Source organism: Liolophura sinensis, chromosome 6 (genome assembly GCF_032854445.1).
Source record: "Liolophura sinensis isolate JHLJ2023 chromosome 6, CUHK_Ljap_v2, whole genome shotgun sequence".
In the NCBI taxonomy this organism is placed as follows: Eukaryota; Metazoa; Mollusca; class Polyplacophora; order Chitonida; family Chitonidae; genus Liolophura; species Liolophura sinensis.
Genome location: NC_088300.1, coordinates 32589691 through 32612151, shown reverse-complemented (window position 1 = coordinate 32612151; position 22461 = coordinate 32589691). Strand labels below are relative to the sequence as shown.

At 37.6% G+C, this 22461-nt stretch overlaps 1 protein-coding gene across 1 annotated transcript; it reads right to left on the bottom strand.

The window, feature by feature from the left end:
* Positions 1 to 632: 632 nt before the first annotated feature.
* Positions 633 to 22453, bottom strand: LOC135467104 (lysosomal cobalamin transporter ABCD4-like). Its single transcript, XM_064744865.1, has 18 exons — positions 22323 to 22453; positions 15067 to 15185; positions 13603 to 13730; positions 11561 to 11700; positions 11052 to 11168; positions 10500 to 10625; positions 10093 to 10238; positions 9278 to 9399; positions 8794 to 8885; positions 7229 to 7330; positions 7104 to 7123; positions 4085 to 4405; positions 3722 to 3832; positions 3328 to 3419; positions 3099 to 3135; positions 2627 to 2729; positions 1871 to 1947; positions 633 to 1469 (listed from the first exon to the last, which is right to left on the bottom strand). The coding sequence occupies exons 1-18, from the start codon at positions 22358 to 22360 to the stop codon at positions 1267 to 1269; spliced, it is 2094 nt and encodes a 697-aa protein (XP_064600935.1). The 5' UTR covers positions 22361 to 22453; the 3' UTR covers positions 633 to 1266.
* Positions 22454 to 22461: the final 8 nt, after the last annotated feature.

Genomic DNA, 22461 nt, shown 5'->3' with positions numbered 1-22461 from the left:
GTGAGTGAGTGAGTGCTTGAGGTTTAACGTCGTGCTCAACAATTTCTCAGTTATATGACGATGAAGGAATCCTTAGGGTGCATGTAAAATACGTCCTTGTTGCAGGATGGATTTCCATCGCTCTTTTATCTAGTGCTGCTTCACTGAGACCACATACTGAAGATAAGTAAGCCGCCCCGCCTGAGCCATTATACTGATACGGGTCAACCAGTCGTTGCACTATCCTCTTCATGCTGAACGTCAAGCGAGGACGTTACAACTTCCTCTTTTAAAGTCTTAGGTTTGACGTGACCCAGGATTGATCCTGGATCTACCGCTCCCAAAGCCGCTCCCAAGTCCAGGTTACTTGTGGACTGTCAGCAACCTGCGGATGGTCGTGGGTTTCCCCCGGGCTGCCCAGTTTCCACCCACCATAATGCTGACCGCCGTCGTAAGTGAAATATTCTTGAGTACGGTGTAAAACACCAATCAAATAAAGAAATAAATAAATACTTGTGGACTGATGTCGGTGGTATTCCAATTAAAGGCCATCACGGAGAACTGTTTCCATTTTGTGCAAGATAATCCTAAGAATACATAATAATTTCAAAACTATTAGGTCTTAAAAAATTATTAAAATAATGCTGCACAAACCTGTGACTGCTACAAAATACTAATAAAAATACTTGTATATGTATACATCTGTAAAAATGCATAGTAGCATACAAAAACAAATGCAATGAACATATTAAAGCTTTTTCTCTGGAACATCTTACACCTTCGTGTATGAGAAGAACCTTTGTCAACCAAAATGGTGCAAAACATACTTGAATTACACCATGTTAAACGTTCAAAGTGGACGTAAAATGCTCTGTGTCTAGACCTGTTGGCAATGGTCCAGGTAGATGTAGAATCAGCACCTACCTGTACCCGACATCACACTGTTTGAAACAAGGTGAGGTCACTCAACACTTTACAAGGTCAATGCTTTAAAATCCACTTTCAAAACAAAATTCATTGAAACAATCCATTGTTTTTTTGGTTTTTTTTCTTTTTCTGACATAAAATAAACATATCCCATGTCTTTATGTCCTCTTCTACAATAAAACAATGTTGTATAAAACTTACGGCATCATTTATATTCTACAAAAGCACTACAGTCTGTTTCCATCCCCCTCATTAATCAACTAGGGGGAGGCAACCCCTACTCGAATTACAAACGGCAACACGTTCATCCTGATACAACAGTGGAATGATGAAGATGTTTGAGCAGTGGTGGGTGACATGTCACACTACATCGGACGTGGCTGATTCTCGGAGATACTCGCTAGTCCAAGTTCCTCCCTGGTCTAGATGAAGCTCTACATCATGGTACCGCTGCAGGCTCTCTCTGTGCCCCACACTGAGGACAGATATCCCCAGGTCTGAGCATCGCCTGTACATGTCACCTTCCGCCTTATGACTTATCTGACTCGTAGCCTCATCAAGCACTGCAAAAAAAAAAAAAAAAAAAAAAAAAAAAAAAAAAAAAAAAAAATTGTGGCATTTATTACTGCCAAATATAGTGGTGAAAATCACAGCTGTAAATATAAGATGTTCATGTATGATTTACTGCACTGTCATGTCAAACCCCTCCGCCAGCCAGAAGAAGTCGTATCAGGCGAAATCAGAAGAGGAATTTTTGGTACATTACTGGGGATAACGAACACTTTCTGTTGGAAGCAAAAAAGACTCATATTGTAAAAAAAAAATTGAAACACTCATCATCACTGCACGCAATTGTATATGTACACTTAATACTACAACAAAATCTTCATGTACATAGCACTTCCCCCCCCCCCCAAAAAAAACCTTCCCTGATCATGGATAAGCTAAACTTCTGAGTGCATACCTGCGAACGGTGGTTTATGGTAAAACAATCGTACAAAGGACAGCCTCTGCATTTCACCTGGCGATAGTTCATCATACCTGAGGATGACAAAAGATAGTCATTGAAAGAAACATCACAAGGAAGCAGTTTTGTTTGTTTCAAGTTTAATGCCAATTTCAGTCATATGGTGGTTTGTACATGTATATCATTACAGTGCCTTTTTTGTAGCTGGCAGGCAGGTTCCAGTTTCAGTGTGCATGTATCCTGGGTGCTGTGTCACTGAAATGCTATTCTGACAACACCCAACCTGATATCTCTGGCAGTCACAGCGCACAGATACTCAGCTGACCAGGTCTACTGTTAGCTATCACTATGATAGGCAACAAGAAAAGACTGAAAAAGCTTTACGTCATGGACATGCACCTGACATAGCACAATTTATTCTCAAGAAATGGGGAAGAAAAATGACATTACTAGATGCTGTATCAGTTTTCTTTCACAAAACACATACGCCAGAAAGTGTGCATACAAATGTAATTCAGGTCAAAAGACATTTTCCCCACATGTGTGCATTTTCACCGGATAAAAATAAACCCAGGCTGTAACCATGACTGCACATTGTACTATTCATGGGAATGTTATCCTTTCCCAAGAACACTTTTGGTTAAGGGCCAAATAAATTTAGATTTAGTTATTTAGATTTATCCAGATTTAGCTTTATCTTAAACACAGACTCTTCTCTCTCTCTCTTGATCACAAAATCAACTGCCTTTTTACCAGTTCCAGTCCACTTTTACATCCAGTCCACCTACTCTGTCCACCAAACTAGACAGTCCTACAAAGGCCAGGTTTTCCTGTATAACTGAATCATCCCCTGAAACTGGACACAAAGAAAACACATTATACCGTAAACAATTGTATAAAAGTGTACATGAAGTGTCATATTGTATTTGAGACTTTCACTTATGACAATCAGGTCTAATGAGAGCCAAGAACTGGGCTGAAATTCCGTAAGGGAAGCAAACTGGAACACGCACCACCAAGTACCAGACAAACCTCCAGCACTTTAGGTTGTAGTCAAGCTCATGGAGGGGGGGGGGGGGAGGGGAAGGGGAAGGGGGGGGGGGATTTTCAGCAGTGTTGATAGTTTTGAAACTTAAACCCATAGCTGAACCTAATTCGTCCCCAATCAGAGAGTTTTCCATAACTTCTGTTAAGGGTGGGGCATGTGTGCGGGGTATGTGCCTACCTGATTCACTGCTGGTCATCTTTAGAGGATATATCACCTGTAAGTAAACAAATGTACCTGAGATTTTCTACCCTATATTAATGCATTTGCAGATAATAAGAAAACTTCACATAATACATTATGTTCTTTATGTGTTTTTTTTTTTCACAATTATCAAGCGCTTATCTTTCTGTGATCAGATTTTCCATGTTTCTTCACACACCAAAAGGAGTCCTGTAACCTGGCTTACCTGTTCTCTTAATGATCCATCAGTGAAATATGGTACCTGAGGTAAAATCAACAGCCCTCTTGGTCCTAAGCTAACTTTCCTTTCCACTGATCCTAGGAAAACCAAATCAAAGTTTATCTTTCCGACTAGTGTTCAGAAAAAATGCATTATATATCATACTTTCATAGTTAACTTTCTGACAACTGTAGAGGAAAGGGGGGATCTCAAGTGTGCAGAAGTATATGAGAGGTGAAAGCCCTTGGACAGATTGAACTATATAACGAACAGGGCACAGCGTCTCATCCAATAAAGATTTACAACACAACATGGACTCATTACCAATACCACTCCATAATGTACAAAAAATTTCACGATAACCCAGTATTATTATATATACGTGCCACATTCGAAATACCTGATAAGACAGGCCAGAGGCCATTTATCACTCTCAGTAATGAACTCTTCCCACAGCCACTGTCACCCGTGATTAGTATTTTTGTGTTCTGTTTGAAATCCATGTATAATCCTGAAACAAAAAAAAAGAGATGAACAGAACTGCCAGTAGTCCATCATACCATACACATCTCAGGGGGAGACTTAATGCTTGGAGATTTTCCATGCTTTGGTTTAAAATATTTCTTTCTTTATTTTCTCATAATATGGCAAAATGTGTTCATTAACAAGAGACAACAAACAAAACAAAACTATCAACGGTCCTGAGTAGTACAACACAGCTGCTTTTCTTAATCTATTGGAATGCAATATTTCTCCGACTTACCCCTGCAAAAGATCACTTTTGATTTAGGAGCACCAAATGTGACATCTTTCAAGGAAACTGCCATCCTGTTGCCTGTCAGGTCACTAAGGTTACTGTCATGAGGAAGGCCATCTTCATTCACAATGAGGCTTTGTCTAGATGAGGTGAATGATGAGAAGAGAGAGGAAAAATGGGGAGGAAGGTACAAAGCTTGATGACTCAGCAGAAAAACACACCAAACAACATGGAAGTCATGTTCAGTAGAGAAGGACAAGAAGTTAACACTGTGAGATAGAAGGATTAATAGCTTTAGAAATACACAGTGAAAAGATCTGATAACACCTACATGTACAATTCTTCATCTGTCATGTCTTACTATTTTCATTATTTCTGATCAAAAATGCCTTAGAATTCTAAGAAATACAGTATAACAAGTTTGGTGTTAAGAGAAGGGAAAACCATTATAGGGTGAACTAGTGTAATCTAACTTTGATCACATTTCTCACAAGAATATATTCTTGAATCCTTTGTGATTTGCATTCATTTTGAATGTTAGCAAGGTTTTTTTATTCAAGCATATTCTGAGGCCATTATTCTGTGTAGGCTGATAACATAATTTTTGTGAAGCCCTGAAATTGGCCAATCCTATCGATGTACTGCTATCTCCAAAATAAAAATAATAATGCACATAAATTCCACTGAATGGTGCTCTTTCACATGCAACAAGGTGGAGGAAATAGTGCATGTAAGTTTTTGTAAGGGTATGTAATATTTGTAGAATATACTGAAAGATCCATTAAGGTTCAAAACAATGGTTATGGATAAAACTGGCCAGTACCACAGACAGTATCAACATGGTCTTTAAAGATTAAGATAAAATCTTAAAGCATCCATTTATTGTTAATTTTCAATAGTTCATTTAATGATAATTGATGATCATTCCTTTAATCTTCATATCAGTCATATAATACCTGGTGGCATCTCTTAGAGAGTTGGTATGTACTTGGCCAGTCCCAATGCAAAAAGTTTTCACAGCCCTCACTAATTTAAATAGACCAGAGAAAGAGAGAGGGAGAAAGTCCAAACCAGCCCAAGAATACTGAGTTGACCAGCACTTGGTCTATCTCCACAAGTCGACTACAAAAGGTGTACCTTTTCCTGCACAAAGGGGACTTGATTCCAAACTAAATGAACCATGCTTCCCATGTAATACACCAATACTATATCATCAGCTTCCCAACAAACTTTCCTTGCAAAAGCATCAATGAACAACGCACTACACAACATACTGTCATTCATCCTAATTGTTTAGGATACCTGGCCTGCTCTTTACATGTAACTGTAGCAAGAATACTTAGTTTCCCTTTTTTTTACATGATTAGTCCATCTAATTAACAATATATTCATATCTTTACTTTTCCAAACAGCTGGGGAAGAATGTAGCAGTTCATCAAAAATCCTCAGAAGGCAGTTATTAAGGAGGTCAATGTTAATACAGAATTTTATCAATGATGCAATTTATATATATATATATATATATATATATATATATTATATATATATATATATATATATATATCTATCTATCTATCTATCTCTATCTATCTATATCTATATATATCTATATATATATCTATAATATATATATATATATATATATATATATATATCTCTTAAAGGGTTCTAACTAGATGAAAAATGAGTCATATCAAGTTAATATATTACTTATTAAAACTGTTGAAATAAAAATGGTGGAAAACATTAACATGGAAATAAACCAAAAATTAGAAGGATTGCAAAGACTTGCTCAATGGCTTAACTAAATGTTGTTACAAATAACAAACGAAAGTTCTATAACAAATACCATGTGGCTGTATGAATATAACAAAACTTTATTACCACCTAGTAAATCACACTCCACACAGCCTCCACCACTACTGCTAACATTAACTGTCACCTATGTATCCGTATGAATACCAACTATATTTACATTAACTGGTTAATTATTGTCATTATTATGCAAATCTCTGTTTCAAATGAAACAGCTACACATGCAAGACCTATCACTTACAAAAAACATGATGACCTAAAAATACAGCCATTTCTGCAAATGCGTCTTTCATTTGATTCTCATTTACTGGGTAACAAAACAACATTACTTTTTCAGTGATCAAAAACACAAGAACTGCAGAGTTTCTCACCCTGCATTTTCCATATAGTTTTTGATGGTCAACTCGCCAAAATTTCATGAATATGCTTTGAACAGGTCCAGAGATATGCCAGTAACAACAGTCACATAATTTATGCTGATTAATATGTAAATTAAAGGCAAAGAAAACAAAAAAATGAAGTATGTATAAGATGAAAGGACCATTGAAAACTGTCCAGGAAAATAGTTGGATTTACTTTTTTTAACCTAGTAAAATGCATTTGAATATTTTATTCTATTGTGGCCTTTTCGGACCACAATGGGACCAGCGATGTCACAGATGGTTTTTGCTACTTGACACACATTACACTGCTACATTTCTTAATTCAAACTGCATACACGTATAGATCTATGAATGCATTGCCGATTTGACCTTGAAAAAAAACTATTTGCATCAAGGTATAGGGCCGTAAGTGAGAAGGTCTGGCAGCAACCTGCAGATGGTCTTGGGTTTTCCCCTGGACTTTGTCCCGTTTCCTCCCACCAAAATGCTGGCCGCCGTCGTATAAGTGAGATATTCTTGAGTACGGCGTAAAACACCAATCAAATAAATAATAAATAAATAAAATCGTACAGATGTGACGTAATTGATACCGTCTGGGTTGCAACAGACCACCATAGAATCTGAACTTTTAACATAATTTTACTCTGTTAGAAAAATTCTTAAAAAAAATAAATCCAATTATTTTCCTCAACACTTTTTAATGGTCTTTCCAACTGACAATAAACTAGACATTTTAGCATGGTCATAACAAGTGAGATCTGAAACGACCAAAAGCAAAATTTATGAATAACAATGATTCACAAGATGGATGAACAGGCAGGACTGACAATATGACACCTCTACGGGGCTGAAGAGTAAAAAGGTTTTCATCACAACCCTGGGGTACCATGTTATGACCCCACTCACCTCTCTGCCACGTCTCCCCCTGCCTTCTCTTTGTCTTCACCCCCACCCTGGTCTTCCCCTGTTTGGGTGTTCTTGGGACTCCAGGAATGAGTAAGAGGCTGAACTCTCCGCGCTAATGTAACTCATGTGCTCCAACAGTTCAGCTATTCTAATATGGAACAGTGAAAGTCATGACATAATTTCTAGGTGTGAAATTTATTTACAATGAAAACACACTGTTTTTTGCAGGTTAGCCTTTTTTGCAGCTTAGCCTTTTTAGCAGGTTAGCCTTTTTTGCAGATTAGCCTTTTTAGCAGGTTAGCCTTTTTTGCAGGTTAGCCTTTTTTGCAGGTTAGCCTTTACTATATGGCAGAAAACTGAAGAGTATCCCTCGTTTCACTTTCATACTTGCAATCACACAAACTAGTTGCTATTGTTGAGGTTTTAATCCCGAAGTCGTTGTTGCACAATCAACATTTGTTTAACCAGTTCTGTTACAGTGTTTTTGCAGATATAATTTCGGCATTATTTTTGGTGTTCATTCTTGAAAGTTGTTCTTTTTTGACAACACAGTGTCATTGTGGTCATATTAGTCACACTGAATTTCTGATGAAGAAGGCACAAGACACTTTGAGAAGGTGTTATAGCTATCAGTGTTATAACTATCAGTGCTTCAGACACTGTCACTCACACATAAATCTCATTACACTGTATGTGAACCCCAACCTATGCATGTAAATTCTGAATTCTTAAAGGATACATGAAACGCTTTGGTTTTTATTTCTTAGTGGTACACATTAGGATGTGCAATAACAACAGTGCAAACCAATTTTTCAAATTTCACACTGGGGAGTAAAAATGGCTTCAAAGTATAGTTTTCTTGTTAAGTCCCCTGCGGTCAGTCAGAAATTTAAGTAGCTTGTAGCGGTGACGTCAACCATGATCCCTCTTTAAAAAGCACCCTGCAGGGGGCAGACTGAATGGGTCTGCCCAAATGGGACAGGGGCGTGGGGAATAGACCGAATCAGGAAGGGTGTGGGGCCGCAGAGGGGGCACCTAGCTGACCTGAAGAAGGCATGCAGTATATGTGTACAGGTCACTTTGCCCACACTATAGCGACATGGTTCACTGGGCTCAGGGAACTTCGGGGTGTTCACACAGTTCCAAGCATGGTCAATGGTGACATAATTTCTTGAAAAATCCGAACGTTGAAAGAAAATATGCATAATATACATTGGTAAACAGGTATAAAAACACCTCCAAATTCCTGAAATCTTTGTTTTAGAGTTCCTTTTCATGTAACCTTTCAATTCCTTTGAGTGAAGTTTTTTGGCTGGTTCAGATGTAAACGATTCTCAGAACATCCTCAGCTGATGCAGTGTTAACAAGTAACACTGTCATTTGAGCTTTGATAAATCGAGGGATCTATGATTTTTTTTTTTTTTTTTTTTTTTTTGATTGGTGTTTTGCGCCGTACTCAAGAATATTTCACTTATACGACGGCGGCCAGCATTATGGTGGGTGGAAACCGGGCAGAGCCCGGGGGAAACCCACGATCATCCGCAGGTTGCTAGGGATCTATGATGAAAACACCCAAGCCATATCCTACATGGTATCGGGACCTCAGCTTACCTATGTGCCGTACCTGCCACGTCTGTAGCCACAGCAGCCATGTCAATCAACTTTGTAAAACAGCTGATCAGGTAGATACACACAAAGGCATTCTACAATTAACAAAAAAAACTCATCACACATCAGCATACATACAGGTATTTCTACTTACTAGGTCTGTGATTATACAATCAAATCTTTTAATACTGATTAAATTTTTGCCAAAAAAAAAAATAGAAAAAAAAATTGTTCTTTTTTTGTTTTACACTTGTTTACCTAATGACTGACATTCAGTTCAACCTCCATGTTGGTGTCCAATAAATGGGACAACATGAGAGGTTTTATTTCTGGAGAAAGATAATATGTTGAAACGCCCACGATATAAAACAATTACAGTACATACCATGATAACAGCAATTAATTACCATGGTAACAGCGATTACGTAACATGGTGCAAAACTTAATTACCATGGTAGTAACAATACCATTCACAATTTTTCCTAACCTTACTGATCAAAGCAGACAGACTTGATGGTGATAGATCGTCATATCTCCCCGCAAATATGGGAACGGCCAGGGCAATGTAACTGAGGATGCTTCCCACGTAGTCACAAATATTGATGAAAACTAAGGATAAAAAAGGAGGAAAACAAATTGCATCGACGCTATTACTACAGTGTCTCAAAATTTGAATACTGTTGTAACTGTTGACTGACAGTCACAAAGATTAACACACAGTTGCTTTTTTGTCAAATCAAGGTAAAAATGATATGCAAAGAAATTTTTGTCACGAGATCAGATAATCATATTCATCATCACAACTTTGTACAAATTCGGCATGGCACAAGAGTAAACCAAGAGATCAGGTAAGTTTTCTGCGATTAGTCTGAAGATGGAGGTAGGGAGGTTCATTTTATTAATTAGTTTGGCAATATTAAGGATATTTTATACTTTAACTACGGCTGTTGCATTTCTGGATGGGGGCAACTGAATAAGCTTTCATCAGACAAACACGACAAACATACTTACTCCTGAAACAGTTATTTATTTATTTATTTGTTTGATTGATTTTATGCCATACTACAAAAAATTTCACTTATACGATGACAGCAAGCATTATGGTGGGAAGAAAACAGGAAAGCAACAGCCATCTGCAGGCTGCTGGCAGACCTTCCCACATACGGCCGGAGAAGCAAGCGAGCATGAGCTGGGCTTGATCCCGAATGAGTGGGTGATGGAATAAAATAAAATATAATAACGGCATTGAAATGAAAACTGACAAACCATTAGGGTTCAAAGAAAAGAAGAATCAGGACTCACAATTCAGAGCATATTCTCTTCGTATAAGTCCATGCTGAGTTTGAATCAGATTTTCCAGTCTATGATTGGTCTTTTCTTCCTCCAATGAACCGGAGCGATAGAATGCCACAGACTCTGAGTGTGTCCTCATTTGCATGTGCTTAAACCTGAAAATTAATAAGAATGCTTAATTAGTACATTTGTTAAAAATCTTTTGTTTCAAAAGTGTCAACTAATGTCTCCTGATAATCAACTTCTTTACAGCCAATCATAAAGTCAGAAGTTCTTAACTCATATAAACCACAAGCAATGTTGAATTTGTTTTTACCTACGCTTAACATGCTGAAGAAATCGAGCAGCTTAATTTATTAGACCTTTAGAATTACATTATATTAGTAAAATTTCTTGTAGGTAGGTGTCTGACTTACCTGAAATTTCCTTCCATTCTCTCTTGTTTGTAAACGTAATTAACTACAGGTGACATCAAAAACTTGTTGATTACAGTGGCTACTAGGAAGAAGCACACGACACTGACTGGCCCAATGTAACCAGTCCTGAAATATATATATATATATATATATCTAACAATGCTGAATACTTTCACCAATTCTGCATCAAAAGAAATAAAATAAAAAAAAATATCAAAACTTATGGTTGTCAAAATGTTATTTGTAACTACACATACAGCTTCATCTGAACAAAAATATCTGACAGAAGTGTATGCGCATTTAAGAAGTAGTGTATCAATTAACCATTACATGCTGAATGTACCTGTAACAATGCTTTGATGAAGGAAGAGAAAATATCCACTGTGGAAACATGAAAAGCCTGTAGAAACAGTGAAAGCCAAGTCCTACTTTGTAATTCCATATCAATTCTCAATAAACTTATTTAAAAAAAAAAAAGAAATTAATTCCTTACCTCTAATAAACACACAGGGCAAAACAGTAAAAGCACAGAAGGTACTTCAGTGTACGTACGAGGAATATGCCTGGTACAGGTAATAGCCAATGGTGAAAGGGGAGATAATCAGGGGCGTGAGAATCTGACTGAAGGCGCTGCACATCTTATCTACATCCTGCGTGATGCGTTGATCTCTGAAAACATCAACACATTATGATTACAAACTCAGCAAAAAAAAAATGAATGGAGGTGGTTGCTTTTTCTTTCCTTGTTTTTTTTTTCTTTCAAGGCATTTCTCATTTTTTTCATGTATAAGATACATGTTTTATTTTATTAAAAATATATAAAAAGTATCTTTTCTTTCACAGATTTGTGGTAAGAAAGTACATATGCCCAGGTGAAGATCTGAAAAGATCTAAGAGCTCTGCCCACCATTTCTCCCACCATAATGCTGGCTAGTAAATAATCCCCCCACCTTCCTTAAAAAAAAAGCTGGAATACATGTAGACTACAGAAATCTTTTTCTCTTTCTTTTTACACCAGCTTCACTTTCATCGTGGGTTTCAGACTTTCTCCCCATACGTACGGATTATCAACCTTTTTCTCCAGGACATTGACCTGATAGAACAGGACATTCTTGAAGTACTGGGAATGTAAATATAAACACAAGCCTTTCCTCCAGGTGATATACATGACATTTGTGGCATAAGTGAGTGTACTTTTTATCTGAAAAACAAAAACGAAAAAAGAAAATTTCATGTTTATACATCTGACCATCTCCTAAACCTAAATAATGAGATATATTATTACTTCACTATAAATATGTCATCACATTTATAAACACAGAGGGACTTGTAAATACCAGGGTGCCTTTTCCACCTAAAGTAACTCTAACCTATTTTAATTCTTCAACCTTTTCAGATACCTCTGCAAGCCAATATTTTGAAATATTTTGAGAGAACTACAGTGTGTAGAGAAATAGCAGTTTTTTTAAACTGCATAATTTGCGATACAAACTAATCATTTTCATTATAATTGATAAATTATGTAGAAATTCCACAGAAAAAAGTGCTATAGGGGTTCAAAATGTTGAAGATTTACAATAAGCTGCGTAGTCTAGTTTTCATTCCTGGTGTTCCTGAGGCGATTTGTGGGAAAACTGGTGATGTAGTACTGGTGGGGCCCAGTTCTTCGAAAGTGTATTAGCTAATACCGGTAAGACGTATTTTATATTTAAAACTTAACCTGAACTCAGAAGCCATTGACATTGTTCACAGTTAAAGTATAAAGAGTAGATTTAGTTCACACTGGTCTCATTGACATTTTGTGGTTAATTTTAACTCCTCATTTGGCACTCAAGCCAACGTTTATTATTCTTTATGGACTTTTATTCAAAATAATCGTCATCTCAAGTGAAAACCTTGGTAGTTGGATAAGTTGGGGAAAATATTATTTTCCCCCCGAGTTGTTCTGAAATGTTTATTTGGAGCTTTTTGATTGGTTTTTCAACTACAAGCTTTTGAAGTTTAGAGATCTGGCTATTATTATGTAACGAAGTCAGAATGCATTTTTTCACATCCGTACATCTTAACAGAATTTCCTTGTCACCTGAACTTCCAGGACTGGCTGGAGCCTAAAGAATGTTGCCCACGAGAGCTGTCTACTGAGGTGAATGTCCAATATTTATAAGTTCTAGATCTTAATTATGAGACAGACTAACCTTATTGTCCGTTTACGAATTTTTTTCAGTTACAAGTAATTACAAGATGAAATGAACATTAGGCAATCAACTTAACTCAGAGGAACCTGAAAGGTCACCAGAAATAGCGACCGAGCTAGTAACACTGACAGGTCGTCTTTGCTCAACTAGTCTAGTAGGGGACTAGTCGTTTGTAAACAAACACGCCGCCGCCTGGAAAATTCTGCCAGAAAATTGAAAGTTTCGAGTCTTACTCCAAACGAATATGTGACACAGCTGGAAGTTATAATTAAGCGCATAAGCTGTATTCAACAAAATCTGTCATACTGTGGAGTTTCAGTTTTTAAACCTTGATCCAACTACCTTGCTTTAAAGATTAGAATTTTAATATCATAATCGTATCTACTTGTTCAGTGTTATTAGGCCTTATATAGAGGACACTGCAGAGATTTAATGTTGTACAGAGATGGCTGAATACCTTAAAACTTTTTTGAGAGGTAGAAATGAAAAACCACAAGATGCTTTTCATTCCTTCAAGATCTTCCCTAACTTAATAGAATATTGCACCATGAAAGTTGAATACCATAAATATTTTTCTCGCAAAAGGTGGAAATGATAACCGAAAACATTACTTCACTTATTCAGCCACATCAATAAATGTTTTATCAATAATAAATGAATTATTGATATCAATGAAAGGCAGGGATTTACTGATAATGGTAATTCATTTATCGTCATTGATAATTCATTTAGGCCTTTATGATAAGCACATGTAGGAATGGAGAGGGCATAATGGAATTGTAAATTCCGATTTTTCAATCATAAAGATAAAGAAACACAGACGTTGTTAAACTATTTTACTGCAGCAGCACTGTTTGGAACAAGAGCTATAATGGAGCACATATAAAGACTCCATCTTGTGAACTCACAAATGCTTCAGCTAAGATGAGCAGCAGAGCGGTGACGGAATGGCTAATGAAACCTGACCGATCTTTATCCCCTAGAACCTTGTAAAATTTGCTTGGCACCAGACCAATGTTGAACACCACATACTGCTCTGTAAACACAAATGTAAACAGAAATTATGTAAAGCTTTCAAATTCCGACATTATGACATCATGGCAATGTCCCTTTGTGCCACGCAACGTTGTCACTCTACATCATGGTGGGGCAATAAATCCATCATAACATGGACCTGCACATACAATAAATAATATTACACGTAATCGATGAATTTTATTACCTCAAAAATTTATATTAGATGATCTGTATGGTAAGTCTTAAAATTTTTAAAAGTTTTGTGGACAATTTTCAAAATGCAGTGATTTACTCCAGCTTTATACCACAGAGCAACAACATCCCGTCACAAAGGGACATGCCCTGGGTTTTTTTTTTTTTTGTGTGTAACAACTTAAAACTCACATATTCTGACTGAACTTAATAATTATTAATAATATGCTAGATGTACTGAATTCGCATGCGCTCACATGCACACATGCACCCCCCCCCCAAAAAAAAGGCATGTCAGACAAATTATTACAATACAATCAGCAATATAGGCACATCTAAAGTTTCTAAAAGTTATCTAAACTTTCACCTGTTTGCACAGAGTAACACAAAGCAATAAGGAAATAGGTGTGGCGTCAAAAATGCCTATTTCAATTCATATTTATCCTCCTCGAATTACAGTAAACGTTAAGACGTGAACATATTTACGCCAATGTGCACACGGATGAAATAAAAAATGATTTATTTATTTATTTGATTGGTGCTTTATGCCGTACTCAAGAATATTTCACTTATACGATGGCAGCCAACATTATGGTGGGTGGAAACCCACGACCATCCACAGGTTGCTGGCAGACCTCCCCACGTACGGTCGGAGAGGAAGCCAGCATGAGCTGGACTTGAACTCACAGCAGCTACATTGGTAAGAGATTCCTGGGTCATTACGCTGCGCTAGCACGCTAACCAACAATAAAAAATGAATAAAAAGCAATCCTAAAAAAGGCATGATGACAAGGATTCCAACAAAGGTATTGCAAGGTAACGAAAACTGAAATAGCTCTGAGTAACAGACAGACAAAATGCCACGTCACAAAACAGCCAGTTATCACTGACAAGCACACATACAGATGCGACAAACCTGCAGCGTTTGTTGTCTTAAACTCAGTCGCCTTATTAACTGAATGACCAATGTTCAAAGATACACGCACGATGACAAATTTTACCAAAGCAATCAAGCAACTGGTAGAGCTGTATGTCACAATTAGAAACTTTCAGTCTGTACATCATAAATCACGCATCCATAATTACTGTGAGTATGACAAGAAATACTACAACATAGTTTTACTAATTGCAGTTCATAACGAGGTCAATTTCCACTAACTTACCCAGGAGAGACAGTGTCAGTAGGAAGGCAAAGAGCAAAGTGACGACATGGAAACAGGACGGGAACAGAATCTTCGACAACTTCAGGAAACGTTTAAAAAATGTCAAGTCAAAGTGAAATCTGAAATATATCAAAAAAAAAAAAATTGATTGTGGAATCAATGGCATTGGGTGAGTTGATTAACGAATACCTTGTTTGCAGTATGAACTAACTTTTTCGGAGTAACAATGAATCAATTTGGTCATCGGTCACTAAAACACAAGCAAAACTATAATTCCTTATGATTTGTTCTTTCTACTGTCTTTAAACAACAAACTCTACAATTCTTCATTTTTACATGAGTTCTGTCAGCTTAATGGGTGAAGAAATCCAAAAGGACTTGGGTATAAAACCATAGACCTTCGGCAAGTTACTGACAACCTTTCTCATACTATGACTTCAGTTTTGTGGTTGGATCAAAAGGAATTTGTAACAGTATATTAAATATGAAGTATAATTATCTCTGTATAATTGTATTTCACGTAGTTGCTGGGTTTTGCTAAAAACTAAAAAAAACTTTAAAACTTATGATGTGACTTAATACCAAACTTATTATTATCAGATAAAACTTTTGAACAATTCTTCCCAGAAATATGCTGTGTTTGTAAAACACCAATTTTGATTTAAAAAAAACTTCAATAATGTTAATAACCACTTTTATATTGGGCATGTAGCTGAAACATTGAGGGGCCCTCTTTTGTGGCATGGTATCACAGTGTTCACAGCACGCCAAGTTAATCCACTGATTAGCTTGCATGATTACCAGTTTAAAGTAAACCTACTATATATCAGCACAGGTTTTCACTGCACGCATTCCCCCACAAGTGTTTTGTTATGCAACCCATGTCACATAACGAATGTCAAAACTTTGCATATTATTCTTATTTCCACTATAAACAGAATTCTACACAAAAACTTGCAATTTAATAACAATTTTTGGGAGGCACAATTTTTTAACACGTAACTTTACACCAATACCTCTGCCATGGACATTGATACCTATGGACTTTAAGAGGACTGAAGAGTTAGAGTCTACTTAGCCACATAAACATTCACACTTGAAGCTTGCCCTGTAAGGGTTAAAAGCGTGCACTTATCAGTCCAAACACACATTTAATACTAAAGTCAATGAAGATTTCACAGCGTCCATGTATATATCGGCACAGTCATTCATGCAAAAGACATCTATTTGCGAGCATAGCTTTCTCCCTTTTATCAGAAAAGCCACGTAATAATCAGTTTCAGAAGATTTTGTCATGTCACCGTACCATCTCTTGAAATTAACCCACATCTTCTAACCTACATGCACACTAATTCCTCAACCCATTCAACCCTAACATCTGCAACCAACATTTGAAAACATTCTCAGAAAACTAATGGGGTGGAGAGAAATAATTTACTCAGCTTTATGAAGTTATCATCTCAAGTGAAAACAAACAAATCACTTTAGCACTGATTTCACAAAATATGTATTAATATAAATTCCACTGAAAAAACATGTGCTTTAGGAGGTTGATGAAAAGATTGAATATTTCCATTACATGTACCTGTTAGTGTACTGCTGAATCTTCGTACCTGGGACGTGTAATTTACAGGTCAAACTTATGTCAAACGTAGGAGAACCCAATCACCCTAAACCATACAACCCCAGGGAATAGTTTGCAGAATAACACAAGCTCTAGCTTTTAAACTACTCTTTTTGACATACATGTTTCACCAGGGCCTGATAACACATTTAAAAAATGAGTCACATAATCTAGTACGAACACTTGAATTTTTTGTACTTGGCCGACTAAAATTAAGAAAAAATTTTACTGTAATGTGGTCATAAAAATGCATTTATTTTGGCAGTGAATAGATTGAGGAATTTTCACATTTTAAGAGAAAAATATTTCAGGTATGTTCCAAAGCATCAGTATGGAGAAGAGAGAGAGAGAGGGAGAGAATACAGGCATACGGAGTATTACTTGCCACACAACAATTATGCATGTAACTAAAGAGAGAGAACAGGCTGTAAAATAATCCACTCCCCAGCGTACATGTATATGTGTTAATTTGATCAGAACTTTAAACATGTGAACCAATCAAATTTGTAGAGAGGACAGGCTCACCACAACCATGACGGAAGTAGCTGCAGGGTTTTACTTGCATCGCGACAAGTACATCTATGTTGCTTTTAGGTCCTTTGTGGGGAAAAAAAACTAGCCAGTATGAATTCTAAATTGCAAAATTCAAATTCCCACAGCACATTTACCTACTTTAACAACCATAAATAAATTTAGGTTCTCATAATTCATATGTATCATAGCATGTCTTCAACCTAGTTATGACTATGGATCTAAACAGTCAAAACATTTTCGTTGGGATGGGGATAAGATAACAAAATATACCTAGAGGTTAGTGTGACACCAACCACATTAAGTGTACCTTTCACTTTCAGCATACCGGGTAGTTGTGACACAGGTGTGGCCAGATAGAGATACACATACGACTGAGGTTCAGGCATTCACCAGCTATGTTTGAAGAACATACTGTTGCTAAAACTTACATTTGGTAGCATGGCTACTGAAGAGCTTAGAGTAGGAGACACAGGAATGCAAAACTTCAGCTCAGTACATAAATACAAACATTTTAAACATGGCTTCAAGGGAGGTAATTAATGGCAGTCCTATTGGGGGATTAGCAGGTGGAATAGCTGTCTCTAAAAGGATACATGAAACGCTTTTTATTTCTGAATATGGAATATATGTCATGGCCTAGCAGATACAGTCCCAAGGCATGAAAACTGTTTTAAACTACAGTTTTCCTAAGGCTCCTGGGGTCAGTCCGAAAATTAAGTAACCTGTCGTCGAGATGTCAACGGTGATAGTTGTCAAAACACTTTTATCGGGGGTAGAGTTTTTTTTTTTCTTTTTTTTGCATGTCTTCCTTTATTTTCTTTAAAGCCATACTCATTTTATTAGAACCTTTTGATGTATCCTTTAACATGGGTGGCTGACATCCTGATCTGTTCAATGTGAACATGATAACGGGATAGGCTGCTGACATTCTGATCTGTTCAATGTGAACATGATAATGGGATAGGCTGCTGACATTCTGATCTGTTCAATTTGTGCACGATAATGGGATAGGCTGCTGACATTCTGATCTGTTCAATGTGAACGTGATAATGGGATAGGCTGCTGACATTCTGATCTGTTCAATTTGTGCATGATAATGGGATAGGCTGCTGACATTCTGATCTGTTCAATGTGAGCATGATAATGGGATAGGCTGCTGACACTCCGATCTGTTCAATGCGAACATGATAATGGGACAGGCTGCTGACATTCTGATCTGTTCAATGTGAACATGATAATGGGATAGGCTGCTGACATTCCGATCTGTTCAATGTGAACATGATAATGGGTTAGGCTGCTGACATTCTGATCTGTTCAATGTGAGCATGATAATGGGACAGGCTGCTGACATTCTGATCTGTTCAATTTGAGCATGATAATGGGATAGGCTGCTGAAATTCTCATCTGTTCAATGTGAGCATGATAATGGGATAGGCTGCAGACATTCCGATCTGTTCAATGTGAGCATGATAATGGGACAGGCTGCTGACATTCTGACCTGTTCAATGTGAGGATGATAATGGGATAGGCTGCTGACATTCCGATCTGTTCAATGTGAACATGATAATGAGATAGGCTGCTGACATTCCGATCTGTTCAATGTGAACATGATAACGGGATAGGCTGCTGACATTCCTGATCTGTTCAATGTGAGCATGATAATGGGATAGGCTGCTGACATTCTGATCTGTTCAATGTGAACATGACAATGGGACAGACTGCTGACATTCTGATCTGTTCAATGTGAGCATGATAATGGGACAGACTGCTGACATTCTCATCTGTTCAATGTGAACATGATAATGGGATAGGCTGCAGACATTCCGATCTGTTCAATGTGAACATGATAATGGGATAGGCTGCTGACATTCCGATCTGTTCAATGTGAACATGGTAATGGGATAGGCTGCTGACATTCTGATCTGTTCAATGTGAGCATGATAATGGGATAGGCTGCAGACATTCCGATCTGTTTAATGTGAACATGATAATGGGATAGGCTGCAGACATTCTGATCTGTTCAATGTGAGCATGATAATGGGACAGACTGCTGACATTCTGATCTGTTCAATGTGAGCATGATAATGGGATAGGCTGCTGACACTCCGATCTGTTCAATGTGAACATGATAATGGGACAGACTGCTGACATTCTGATCTGTTCAATGTGAACATAATAATGGGATAGGCTGCTGACATTCTGATCTGTTCAATGTGAGCATGATAATGGGATAGGCTGCAGACATTCTGATCTGTTCAATGTGAGCATGATAATGGGATAGGCTGCTGACATTCTGATCTGTTCTATGTGAACATGATAATGGGACAGACTGCTGACATTCTGATCTGTTCAATGTGAGCATGGTAATGGGACAGACTGCTGACATTCTGATCTGTTCAATGTGAACATGACAATGGGATAGGCTGCAGACATTCTGATCTGTTCAATGTGAACACGATAATGGGATAGGCTGCTGACATTCTGATCTGTTCAATCTGAGCATGATAATGGGATAGGCTGCTGACATTCTGATCTGTTCAATGTGAACATGATAATGGAATAGGCTGCTGACATTCTGATCTGTTCAATGTGAACATGATAATGAAATAGGCTGCTGACATTCTAGCAAAATGCACCTGGACGATGACTGCATTTGCATCTAGTCATTGCCGATTTCATAGCAGTACCATTAATTAATTATTTACGCAAGATAACATGTTAAATTTAAAAACACATCATAGAGTCGGACATTGCTTTGATGTTAAGTTTGGCCAAATTTTGCTCAGTCAAACACGGCCTCAAGCCAATGTTAGAGTGTGCCCCATTTAAAACCCTGTTGTGGTTAGCTGTCCATGTTAAATATGTGCAGGATGTCAGTACAGCTGTTCGTTTTGAGCATCACCAGGGAACTTCTGTCCCACATGGCCTAGGAATAATGGATCAACGCTGTGCTTGTAAGTGACAAATCCACAGGTAAAAAGATAAGAAACATAAAAAAGTGTCGGCAAACTGCATCAGGTTTTAAAAAGGAGTGCGCTCCGACGCTGGTTTGGCGCCATCTTAGCCGAACAAAATTTTGCCAACCCCAACATCAAAGCCATCTTGGACCACACAGAACCATGAATTTTAAGTTGTTCAGGTCACCTACGAGAATACACTGATTGGTGCAGTTGTAACTTACGGTGACTAGGCAGTCTACAGAACTCAGAGAAAACTGATCCAGTAAGCCACACCCAAAGTTTAACTGTGGAAGATTCAGACTAGACACTGTCCAAAGCAAAAAATGACTAGTTGTTGTACACTGATGGATAGGAATTATCAGGTGACCACCGTTTCGTGTCTAAAACAAAATGGCCACCCAATGCTTTAGGTCACTTTCTGCAACTTTGCTAGCGACCAGTAGTTGTACAAAATAACATCACGACAGCTCTGCAGAAATACTCAGACTATCTGAGAAGCTGAAAATTATGCAATAATGTTGGGAGGACCATTTTCTTCACCCATGCTGTTTGTTACTAAGGAGATCACATGGTCTCTAGCTTTCGATATGCCTTACAGAATAAATATATATATATATATATATACACATATATGTGTACACACATATGTATACACATATATGGTATTGATACATATATGTATCAATACCATACGTGGGAAGGTCTTTCAGCAACCTGCGGATGGTTGTGGGTTTCCCCTGGGCTCTGCCCGGTTTCCACCCACCATAATGCTGACCGCCGTCGTATAAGTGAAATATTCTTGAGTACGGCGTAAAACACCAATCAAATAAATAAATAAATAAATGTATCAGAATATACCGTTCACATATATGTAAATATGCTAGGAACATATCGAGTATGTTTGGCGTGTATGCTCATGTCTATCCTGACCAAAAATCCACACTACATAGAACATTGTCTGCTGAATAGGCCTATATGTTAACACAGTTTCTCGTAGGTTTACATCTCTGGGGTATCAAATTTGTAGATGGTTAGTACAATAAGATTTTAAAAAACACATGTCTCGTACAGATATTGTACTTTTTCCAACCGAGAATTAGTTGGAAATTAAGAGTCTCAAAGGTGCTAAGTTCATAACGACAGACAGTCGATCAATTTGGAAGGTTTAGCAATAGGTTGCACTGGATTGATCGCATCCAATGTATCCGGATTCTCCTTGATTTTATCAGTATGGGTAGAGAGTCTAGCCATGAATAGGCAAACAACTTTAGGCGTCAGATAGATATTCACGACAACGGTTCTTTAAAATAATTTTTTGTAAACAATGCTGCTTACACCCTTAGTACTGTAACACTGAGGTTAATGACACCAACACAGCATACGTAATGCCATCAACATGGCCTAAGTAATGCCATCAATACCACATAAGTAATGCCATCAACACAGCATAAGTATCGCCATCAACACGGCATAACTGATAATAGCAATACAGCAAAAGTAATGCGATCAATGCAGCATAAGTAACGCCATCAATACAGCATGCGTAACGCCATCAACACAGCATTAGTATTGCCATCAATACTGCATAAGTAATGCTATCAATATGGCATAAGCAATGCCATTAGCACGGCCTAAGTGATGATAGCAATACAGCATACGTAATGCCATAAATACAGCATAAGTAATGCCATCAATAGGGCATAAGGAATGCCATCAACACGGCATAAGGAATGCCATCAACACGGCATAAGGAATGCTAGCAATACAGCATAAGTAGGCCTATTGCCATCAATGCGGCATAAGTAATGCCATCAATGCGGCATAAGTAATGCCATCAATGAGGCATAAGTAATGCCATCATATAGCTTCATAATTATGGGCCTTACTGATCTGATCATTAGAAATGTGTTATCACAGAGGTGTCCTCTACATGTAGAAAACATTAAGGTACACCTACACTAATCCAAACTTCAAGCTAGTAGTAACGGTAGTAGTAAGCTAATAAAAATAAAGACAACGAAAATTATGTGACCCAATGGGTAAGATTAGCTCTAGAAAACAGTGCACACTTGTAATCGACTGCACATGTTCGGCTGTTGTCAACCCAACACACGCGAGAACTGTGCTGTCATATTTACCGCTTCTCCAACGACCTATCGCCCCTCCTGCCCACCATGGTTATAAAATGATCCACGAGGTCGACCGCAAGCTTTTATAGCGGTGACGAATTTACCCGAACAGCGCCGAAGTGTTCCGATGTTCTTTTAGAGGATGCAA